This window comes from Eptesicus fuscus, chromosome 7 (assembly GCF_027574615.1).
Source record: "Eptesicus fuscus isolate TK198812 chromosome 7, DD_ASM_mEF_20220401, whole genome shotgun sequence".
In the NCBI taxonomy this organism is placed as follows: Eukaryota; Metazoa; Chordata; class Mammalia; order Chiroptera; family Vespertilionidae; genus Eptesicus; species Eptesicus fuscus.
In genome coordinates, this window is record NC_072479.1 from 79,359,810 (window position 1) to 79,371,321 (window position 11,512).

The 11,512-nt window shown below is 36.1% G+C and overlaps 1 protein-coding gene across 1 annotated transcript in view; it reads left to right on the forward strand.

Annotated features, from left to right (window-relative positions):
* PLCZ1 (phospholipase C zeta 1) overlaps positions 1 to 11,261 on the forward strand; it is a 43,218-nt gene extending 31,957 nt beyond the window's left edge. The window contains exons 10-14 of the mRNA XM_028143885.2: positions 711 to 827; positions 2,078 to 2,250; positions 7,354 to 7,486; positions 10,178 to 10,327; positions 11,111 to 11,261. Of these exons, the coding sequence (XP_027999686.2) occupies positions 711 to 827; positions 2,078 to 2,250; positions 7,354 to 7,486; positions 10,178 to 10,327; positions 11,111 to 11,196 (659 nt within the window). The 3' untranslated portion in view covers positions 11,197 to 11,261. The remainder of the gene's footprint in view (positions 1 to 710; positions 828 to 2,077; positions 2,251 to 7,353; positions 7,487 to 10,177; positions 10,328 to 11,110) is intronic.
* Positions 11,262 to 11,512: the final 251 nt, after the last annotated feature.

An 11,512-nucleotide genomic window follows, 5' to 3' on the forward strand; every position in this document is an offset into this window, starting at 1 on the left:
AGTTTGGGGGACCAGGCCAGCAGGGGAGGGCAGTTAGGGGGGCAGACCTGCAGGGGAGGGCCGTTGGGGGGGGGGGACCAGGCTTGCAGGAGAGGATAGTTAGGGGCCACCAGGCCTACAGGAGAGTACAGTTAGGGTTGACCAGACTGGAAGGGAAGGGCAGTGGGGGTGACCAGGACGGCAGGGGAGGGCAGTTAGGGGCAATCGGGCCAGCCGGGGAGCAGTTAGGTGTTAATCAGGCTGCCAGGGAGTGGTTAGGGGGTGATCAGGCTGGCAGGCAGAACCAGTTAGGGGCAATCAGGCAGAGGCAGGCGATCGTTTGGGAGCCAGCAGTCCTGGATTGTGAGAGTGATGTCCGACTGCCCATTTAGGCCCAATCCCAGTGGGCGGTCGGACATCCCTCAAGGAGTCCCAGATTGAAGAGGGTGCAGGCTGGGCTGAGGGTCACCACCCCCATGCATGAATTTCATGCACCAGGCCTCTAGTTGTGTAATAAATTATTATTATCTTCTTAATAATGGTGAATTACACTGTCAAATACAAAGGCATAAATTTATTTTGATTTACATGAATTGCAAATATTTTTAGGAAGATAACACACATAGAAATTATTGAAATTATTGTAGAATTATATAATATATATATATATAAAGTAGTTCATTTAATTTATTTGAAAAAAATTCACAATGTTTTAATAATTTATTTTTTAGCCCATGATTTTATTCTTCACAACATGAAGTTCATTACCAGAATATATCCCAAAGCAACAAGAGCAGACTCTTCTAATTTTAATCCTCAAGAATTTTGGAATATAGGTTGTCAAATGGGTATGTTATACAGGATATTGAGTTTTTTGCAAAGATAAAATTAATTTTATAAATTAATAAAAGATTCTTGAAAAGAGCTTCTTTTGAAGATTTTGTTTTGGCTCTGGGTGTTTTGCAGTCAAGCAATAATGATGAATCATTGGTTTCAAGAGTTGAAGTTATTCCTAAACATGTTGGAGAGGGTAAGTCTAGGTGAAAGTTGGGGGCATGGAATAAATTCATCAAGAGTTAGTAAGGGATGTGTAGGAAGGGAAAAAGAAAACCAAAATTGATGTAAGAGGAGATTGAAGACCAAGTCTTTTGTTTGAAAGATTTATTAAGGGTCTCTTCAAATTAAGTAACCTCTACCTTTTACACATTACACTGACTTTTGCATTCATAGTTGAAAAGTGAATGAGATTGCGTAGCTTTGTTATTTTTCCTTATCAGACTCTCCCTGATCCAAATTGGTCAGGTATAGCACTGGTACTAACAGTGGCAAGTATTAACCCTTTTGGTACTGGATTGTGGCAAGGCCTATAGGTTTGGAGATATGGGGAGAGAAGGGTCAGAATGGTGGGGGTGGAGTGTTGGGAATGGTGGAAGGTGATACTGCACTTGGTGGCTATTTACCAGCTTATATGGTTGTATTCCTATATTTTAACAACATTATTGCTCTGCAAGTTTGTGTTAGAGTTGGTGTCTTCCCTTCCTGCATTTAATGTACTGATTTTTTTAAAATATATTTTTTATTGATTTCAGAGAGGAAGGGAGAGGGAGAGAGAGAAACATCAATGATGAGAACCATAGATCAGCTGCCTCCTGCACACCTCCTACTGGGGATCGAGCCGGCAACCCAGGCATGTGTCCTTGACCCGAATCAAACCCTGGACCCTTCAGTCCACAGGCCAACTCTCTATCCACTGAGCCAAACCAGCTTGAGCAATGTACTGATTTTCTTTTTTCTCATATTCACTGGTTGTTATCTGACATGTACATAGTTGTTCTATAATCTATATTGTGTGTCATTTTGATTCTTTGACTCAAAACTATAAAATAATTTACAGATTAAACTTTGAAACTCACCTTCCAATATTGATATAGACATGACAGGAGGAGATGTTTATGAATCTTGAGTTATTTGACTAATAAGGCTTGCTCTTAAGATGTTTGAAGATATATAACCCATGATTAGGTTTCAGTAAATCTATTAACTTGTTTTTTTAGCTATTCTATTTCCTGACCATGTCAAAATACTTTTTTTCTCACAGTGGCCTTAAATTTCCAGACCCCTGGTCTGCCTATGGACATTCAAAATGGGAAATTTTTGGATAATGGTGGTTCTGGATATATTTTGAAACCACGATTCCTAAGAGATGCTGAAACAGAGTTTAATCCAAAGAAAACACCAGAAAACAGCAAGCCAGTTACACTTACAATAAAGGTAGGTGAACTTTTTCTTTTCCTTTTCTGGTTATTGTATGTTAGATAGTATACATTAATATTTTGAGTTCCATTGATGTCCTTTAATGCCTTTTAAGTTTCTGTCTATGTGTTCAGCTATTACAGGTGGTTGGTATTTTAGCATCCTTCCATATCCAGAAAATGTCTTTCTGTTGACTTTTTGCATGAATGATGTGAATACAAATATTGAGGTTAAAACTTTCTTCTCTCTGAAGTTCCTTTATATTATTACATGGTCTTTAGGCATTTAATATTGTGAGAGAGAAGTCTGAGTTCAGCCCACTTATTACCTGTGGATATACTGGGTCTCCCGCCCCCCTCCCCTTTAAGTTTAAGGACTTTTACTAGAAAATACTAGGAGCTATTTGCTTTTCATTAATCTCAGAATTAGACTTTTGCAGTTCAGAATCCCCCCCTTATATTTCTGAATATTCCTGATTACTTAGAAACTAAAAGTATTAATATGCTTTCCTTGAGTGTCTTCATGTTTACTAATTTGTGTCAACTTCATCATTTTTCCTGTTTCCTTTGCATTTGATTTTCCTCTCTATTTGATTTTATTCTTTACTGATTAAAATGTAGATGTGAATTTTCACCTGCATTATTAGTTTCCCCCCAATTTTTATTTACCTCATATTGCTTACTTTATATTTCTACCCAGCACCCTTCTCCCAACTTCTATCTTATTATCCCACCTCTCATCTTTTGTATTATTACATCCTGTGTAATTTTGGAGAGCATAAGCAGTCGTTTAAAATGTATTATTCCCCACAAAGTCTTTTCAAAAACTTTCTTATTCTTCTATAACTTAAATGTTATTTTTGTTTCCTTTTTTAAAAATGTCACCAAACCTTACAAATCCCAAGCTTTCTCTCTGAACTTAATTATAAACAGTTCTATTTTAGATTGTATCTGTACCTGTTGTTTGCAAATAAATGGGGTGAGTGTGGTCTCCTTCGTCCCTCTCTCTATTTAAGTAGTTGTTCATAGAACCATATGAATCATCTCAGATTCTATTCTGGAATTTTGGTACTTTGGTCAATTTTATTGTGTCTCATGTTAAGACTGAGTGTAGCTCTCTGCTGGCTCTGCTGGCTGAGGAGAAAGCTCTCCAGCCACTGTTACTGGATGTCAGGGGGGCAGGAAATACTAGAACCTCCAGACTGTGCATCTCCCTCTATTCTTCCCATCTCAGCTCCCTCGTCTACTGATGTGAAGTCACAGGATTTGGGGGACCACTTCCATCCACTACAGGCCCTAGCCAATTTGTCCCATGTGATAATGTGTAGAAGTTTAAGAGGTGTTTACCAGAGATTAATGTGGGAACAAAGCACATCAAAGATAAATGGGACGAAAATGATTCTGGCCATAGCAGAAAATGGTGCCCGTGAACTATATAGCTGACTTTTCTCCTGGTTCTTAGGAATTTTGTGACTCTAGAATAGTCACATCTAGAAATTGCCTACAGCTCCAGGTCAATTAGTTGGCATTCCTTCTAGAATCTGACAAAGCATTATACATTAAGCTTACTTTACAATCCTATATAATAAAAGCCTAATACGCAAATCGACCAAATGGCAGAATGACCAGTTGCTATGATGTGCACTGACCACCAGGGGGCAGATGCTCAACGCAGGAGCTGCCCCAGCCCACAGGCCCCAGGCCAGCCAAGGCAGGTGCCAGTAGGGACCCCCTGATCACCCCACTGGTTGCCCCACAGAGGGAAGTGACTGACAGCGGTGGCAGGGGGCAGGGTCAGTGAGTGGGTGGTGCCAGGTCACCCCACAGATCAGCCCTGGTTACCAGCCATGCCTAGGGACCCTACCTGTGTACGAATTTCATGCACCAGGCCTCTAGTGTTATTATAACTTCGGTATCTCTTTTGTAATTTTAATACAAACTAAGAAAGATTAATAATTTTTTCTTTTCCTTTTTTTGGTTATTATATAAGCTCAATAGTATGCATTAATATTTTGAGTGCCATTGAATTCCTATAAGACCTTTTAAATTTCTGTTAATCTTTATAGATAATATAGGTGGGTGCTATTTCAGCATCCTTCCATATCTGAAAATAGTCTTTCTGTTGCTTTTTGGCATGAATGAAAAATGCAAATAGTTGTATTGTTCTGGTTGTTTTAAGCAACTAGTCTGTTTGTTCTAGTTCTAGTGAGAATAGATGAATCAGCCACCCTTTAAGATCCCTTCCTACTGCACACAAATCTTGCTGCGCTTCTGTGGCTTTTCTGTCTCCTTTTTTTTTTCTTTCCTGCTAAACAATTATTTCTCACTTTCATTTGTGGGTTCCTCTTTCTGTACCTCCACTAAAATATTTATGTCACCTAAGGCTTTTTCTTAATCCTCACCTCAAACTAAACATTCTCCTTGTGTCCTTTTATATACATTCATGGTTTCAACCACCAACAATACTCAAATCCTTAATCTGGCCTCATTTTGGAAATATAAAAGTCTATTTTTAATAACCTACTTAACATCCATACCTATTTTATCACTGTTCTGTCAAACTTAAAATAGTAAAGCCTGAACATTGCTTTCTAGTCAAATATACTTTTATTTAAATCTCAGTGAATTAAGGTGAACCCGTTCACTCCATTAACTCAGGTTGAAAAAGTGGGAGGCATTTTCCTCTTCCACATCTCCTTCACTTCCTATGTCCAACCATCTCTACATTCTATGAATCCTACTCCTTAAATGTCTTCCTTATCCAGTCAGCTGATCTGATGTGATTTGCTGCTGTCCTACTTTAGTAATTTGTTACCTCTATCACATCTATTCTTTTGGCTTCCTGAGGAGTTTTCGGATAACCGTAGTTCTCTTGATCCATCTTCCACAAGTTGAGGCCTTGGCATACTTCCCTAGCCCTATCTCTCACTACTTCTAGCCTTTCACCTTGTTCTTTAACTATAGGGAATCCTCCTTTTCTGTCCATGATGACACCTCCATGTATCGCATATGCTATTTTCTTTGACTGAACTATTGTTCCATCTTTCACATGCTTATTGTGCTAACTCGTTTTTTTAAGACATGAGAGTCACTTCTTTTTGGCAGCTTTCCCCTACACTTAATTGTGTTTCATTTTCATTTTGTCATTTCCTTCTGTTTTTTCATAACACCCTATGCATGAATATATTAGACACTTACCACACTGTATTATAGTTGTTAATTTACTTATAGTACTTGTCATTCTCCCCCACTTGACTGAGGGTCTTTTAAGGACAAGGATTGTATTTTCAATCCTTATCCACAGTACCTGACACAAAGTACATGCTCAGTACATGCAGGTTAATTGAATGGATGATTTCTTTTTCATGCTTAATGAAGAGACTATATTGCTCTTTTATTGATAAAGCAAAGATGGACAATAGCCAGTATGCACAGATGTTTACAAAAGCCATCTGTTTGTATTATAAGAGGTCTCATGTAGGGGAATAAGTGACATGTTGTGAAACAGACAGGGTTAATAATTTTCCCACAAAGCTGCTGCCCTAGCCATGTGGGTCTTCCCTCCTGCTTTGATTATTCTAAGGAGATTTGTGATTACATTATAACTTGTACAAATTGTGGAGGGCATGACTTGGGAATCAAAAGACCTAGTTTTATTAGCTTTCTGATGCCCTTGATAATGTCATTCAACATTTTTGGTTTAGTCTTTGTCATCTGCAAACTAAGAGTTTTGAATTATGTAAGTTATTTTCGAGCTTATAAAAACTATGAAGCCATTATTTTAAGTTCCAAATCTCATGCATAAGCCCAAGAGATGAAAGCAGAGCTACTCTGGCTGTCTACTGAGGGTTTCTGTTTGACATCCATCCTCTGCAATTGTCCCTTAAAGGGTTTTGTGAATCAGAGTGCATAAATGATTTAACAATAATCTCTAAATTCTTTTTCAGTTCTTATATTCAATTATTATTATTTAGTTAGTTAGACAATTTTCTTTTTGACCTGAGGTGTACCAATAGAGAACCTTCTCCATATTGGTAAGGGTCTATTATCTGCAGAGCTGATATTCAGCTGGTAGGCTCTGATATAGGTGTACTAGCTACTTATGATAAATTTTCTTTCTAATTACATTAATGTCTAATTATGCTGACTGATCAATGGTTGATAAATATTTGCACAGTCACTCTGGTTTCTAGGTAATGCCATGACATATGGATGAAGAAAAGGACAAATTACACATTGACACATTTTTGGGGTTTCTTTTTCTTTCTCTTCCTTCTTCTTTATTTTTCTTTTCAAACAAATTTTTATTTGTTTCTCTTTAGTATAATCCTCAAAATTTGAAGTCATACCTAAATTTTTACATTAGCACATTTTATTAATTAAGAAGACTTCAAATATTGATTTTTGTTCAAACTTTATTCTTCAATATAAAACAAGTTTTTGCTTCCACAATTAGCTTGACTAATAAAAGGCTAAGTAAAACTATTAATTACTTCATTAAGCATTTTTCTGATACCTGGTTCCTAATATGCATATGAAATACTGAATTTAGTCAGACTTAGATTACATATGATAATATAGACAACAACAGATAATATAAATTTGTGATAAATTATCTAAACATATAAATTATACAACCATAAAATGCTATCTAGGAAATAGTGATGCTTTTTCTTACATTTCAGAATATTGATATTGCTTCTAATTTTTGCTGTATATATAAAATATGAATTTGAAAATAGTTCATGTTACCAGATTATCTCAGCCTGAATTACAACTGAAGGTGATCATAACAATGCTTTTAAGATTGCTTTTTTAACAATTAAAACAAATAATTTAAAAATAAAAACACATGTTGAACCATAAACCTTGGACAATGTGGATTCTATTATAATCACATATCTCTAAAACGGAATAATTTAGACATGTTTCTGGTATTCAACTATTGGTATTTGAGGATAAAAGTACATTTTAAATTTTACATTATTTTATACTTAAAATGTTTTTAGGGAAACTAACTTAAAATCTGTCAATTTTTTACAATATATATTTTATTTTGAAATTAAGTGGTGATGCAGTTTGGTATTGTGTTAAATTCTTGTATTCAAATATTTTTGCACAGGTTATCAGTGGTATCCAGTTGCCTCCCAGTATTCATTCATCATCTAACAAAGCTGACACATTAGTGATTATAGAAATTTTTGGTGTTCCAAATGATCAAGTTAAACAGCATACTCGTGTAGTTAAAAAAAATGGTGAGCTCCTAATATATTTCATTGAACTTCTATTAGACTTCTTGTTGAAAAGCTTAAAAATTATATATTGACAGTTTTGGTATCTAACATTCATAAGGCAAAGGTTTTGCATTATGTTCAAGATGATGGAAGTGTTATATGCGGCAAAAGCAATTTGATAATAATTTAATGTTATTTAGATATATTTTCAGATTACAGATACAAAAATTTACGTGAAAAAATTATACTTTTTTCACTTTTACCTCCTTTTTATGTTTTCCCCAATATCACTGAAGTAAGGGAGACATTATGAGGGCTGAAAATCTACTTAGCTTCCAGCCTCCATGTAAAATGAAGAACTTGTGATTATTCTGATAGAGCATGTTATGCATTTGTACTTCACTTCTTGAGTTATTTTAAAAGTCTGTGCCTCTGACTCAGGCTAAGGCTGCTATAGAAACCTACTCATGCAGTATTTGGATTCATAATTCAGTCATTTTTGCCAGAAGGGAAATGTAGGAATGGAAGAAATGACTTTAGTAAGATTTTCAGTGTTCCAGGGTCTCGTGATATTTTATGTAGTACAGTACTGACATTGTCATTTCTTCCCTGAGGTTGAAGTCATTCAGGAAGTTAGACAAGTATAGAGTCCTGGGATTGACTCTTAGTCAGATCACCTTGGAAGAAACCTTGGAACTGATATTTGAGTCTAGAATCTTCTTTCAGTTGATATCCCCAAAGTATAGTGGACTTCACTTCAGAGTCTGGAAATATGCTACAGGCTTAATGACACTGACAGAAAAGCAGGTGAAGTTATATTAGTTTTTTTCTTCTTGGGTGATAATCTCCTGTGATGCCCACTATCTGCCCATTATGTTAAAAGCCTAATGCTAAGTATCAGGAAACTTAAAATCTTGGTTTATTAAGTGTGTTATTTTGTCAGTCCCAACTAACTGTATTACAAATAGTTCACAGTTCAGTATGGGGATTGAGATACAAGTAAAACTATTATAGTAAAGAATTATTAGTGCTTTAAGAAAAGTACAAAGAATTGTAGTGGACAAAGCAAAATTGGAGATAGTTCATGGAGAATCAGTAGAATTTTTTTGCAGAGATCAAGGACAAGAGCACTTAAGGCAAAAGGAATAATGTGAGTGATAAAATATGGAGGAAAAATTCAAACATACTGAGGAAAAGTAAAGAAGTTCAAGATAAGTGGAATACAGGTTACTTAAGACAGATTAGTATGAAATAAAGTAAGCAAGTTCTATTGGGAATGATCATGTGATTGTGTTTATGAAAGACAAAGAGAAAGAGAGAGGGAGAGAGAGAGTTTATATTAAAGAAGGGTTGGAGGAGGTAGAATCAATCAGTATAAGAATTTTGTGCAGCGAAACCAGTTTGTTTCAGTGGATAGAGCGTCGGTCTGCAGACTGAAAGGTCCAAGGTTCGATTCCGGTCAAGGGCATGTACATTGGTTGCAGGCATATCCCCGGTAGGGGGTGTGCAGGAGGCAGCTGGTCGATGCTTCTCTCTCATTGATGTTTCTAGCTCTTTATCCCTCTCCCTTCCTCTCTGTAAAAAATCAATAAAATATATTTTTAAAAAAAGAATTTTGTGCAGACATTTGCAATATCTATAAAAAACTGATTCTTAAACCAGTCCCTTTATGGGATTATTTCCCCTCTTAGGAAAAGGTAATACAGTCATATTCCAACATGAGTCCATTAGTTCAATATTTTTGTGGGAATCCTGTATTACTGTCTAGTAAATTCGCACTTGTGACCACAGATAATGTATAATTAGCGACAAATTCTTCAATGCTTCTGGAGATGTAACTCAAAGAACAAAAGCTATTGACATAGCCGGCATAGCATTGCCTTTGTCCATGAAAAATGATACATATTTTTCTCTGAACCTCTGAGTATTTATTAAGTGATTTATTTATTATATTTGATCTGGATGTGAATTTCTTGATGCCATTAAATTATGCTTACATAGTGGATGATTTGGGTCATGTTGTGACACAATTGGATTTCTTTTTTGACAAGAGATTGTTGATTGGGATGATCTATTTTGCTAGAAACATAAATTATTCATCAACTTTGTACTTAAAAAATGAGCACTTAGTCAAAGAAAAGATCAAGAGCTGGCTTTAGAGCACTTACTATCTAGCTTCCAGTCCCACAACTGTCCACGGTGCTCTGCCCGTGATAGGACCTGCTATAGAAAAACGATGTTACTTCTTCATGTCTCAATTCTTTGTTAGAGAAAGGCCTAAACACAGAAGTCATATTGCATAATGATGAAACATTTCTGCTCTGAAATCAGACTCCATTTACTTGAGATCTTGACCTGTCATTTAATGGCTGTGAATCTGAACCCTTAGGAAATTATGTAGCATCTTTCTGGATCAGTATTTTCATCAATGAATGTGGATAACAGTTACCCTGATGCAGTTCTTGTGAAGATCAAATCACAGTATCTACTTAAAGCTCTTAGAATATTGCTCAGCAATAATAAATACTCAAAATGTTGTTGTTGTCATTATTGTTTTCTCAGTGGGTGAGTTAAAAATTTAAATGATCTAAAACACAAGCTATTATTATTAAAGTATTAAAGAGAAAAACTTTTGGAGAATAGATGTTATGAAATTTTCCCTATAAGTAGTGTCTATGATTTTTTGATTCTGTCTATTCCTTTATGTTTCAGCTTTTTGTCCAAGATGGAATGAAACGTTCACATTTATTATACAGGTGCCAGAATTGGCATTGATACGTTTTGTTGTGGAAAGTCAAAATGTAATAGCCGAAAATGAATTTCTTGGGCAATATACTTTACCACTTTTATGCATGGGCAAAGGTAATATGCTTAAAAGTAAGATGATTGTGCTGACAATTATAACTTTTTACCAAAGACAGACTTTGATATACCAAATAGCTGTATCCATGACAGCCAGATATAAAGGAGATTTTATATATTGACAACATGTTTTCTCTTGGTGAAATTACAGGAATGTGTTCTCATATGGAATATGGGATTGGGGTGTGGGATCAATAGGAAGATTAATTAGACAAACTTGGCATGTATGAGCATTTCTGTATATGGATCATAGCTTTATGTTTCAGCTAGGAATAGTCACAGCTACCATAAGAAAATGAAGGAAGGGAATCAAAGAGAAGGGAGAAGCAGTGGCTCATTCTTCCCACCTCAGGAGAAGAGACTGGGAGCTCAGGATGATCCTTTCTTGACTCTTTTCAGGGCTGCCTCTATATTGCATCCCCTTGCGGGCTGATTTACAATGTACTCCCAATGCCCTCGTCTCAATATGCTTACTTTTCTAACACCATCTGAGATGTCCCTAGGAGACAGAGTCTGAGAAGGGTGGTGGCTAATTTTGGAGACGTTGCACTTTGAAGGGAGACACTGAGCTGTGTTCTCAGTGTAATTCAGGAGAAAATCAGAATAGAAATTTATTTTATTTTGTCCAAAATTAATATGCAAGATGAATATAACTAGGCAGCCAGAGTTTTTATGGTATGTTTAGTAAAGACATATTCTTTCTCAGTAGCACTATCGGGGCCATGGCTGGTTAATTTCTTTTTATTGTTCTAATTAGATATGATTTATTTTCTTTTTTTGCAGGTTACCGTCGCGTTCCTCTCTTTTCCAGAACTGGGGAGGATCTTGAGCCTGCTTCCCTGTTTGTTTATGTTTGGTACATCAGATAGCAACTAATAGTACCTGACCCATTGTTAGCTACATATCACAATAAAATGGCCAAAATAAAAGTTCACATATATTTTTTTTCTTCTTTTCAACATACACCCACATAATTATTTACAAAAACAGAAAAACTGAGCAAATTCACTTGTAAATATGCACAACAGAGCAGTGGGGAAAGGAAATGGACAGGTCAGAGGATCCCGACTTAGTGCGGTGTTCTTGTCAGCCCGTTTCTCCTGCCCCTCTGCTGGGGAGGCTGCTCTTCCAACTGGCTTGTATCATGTTAATTAGTAGAATTTACAACCTTTAAAAATATGTCTG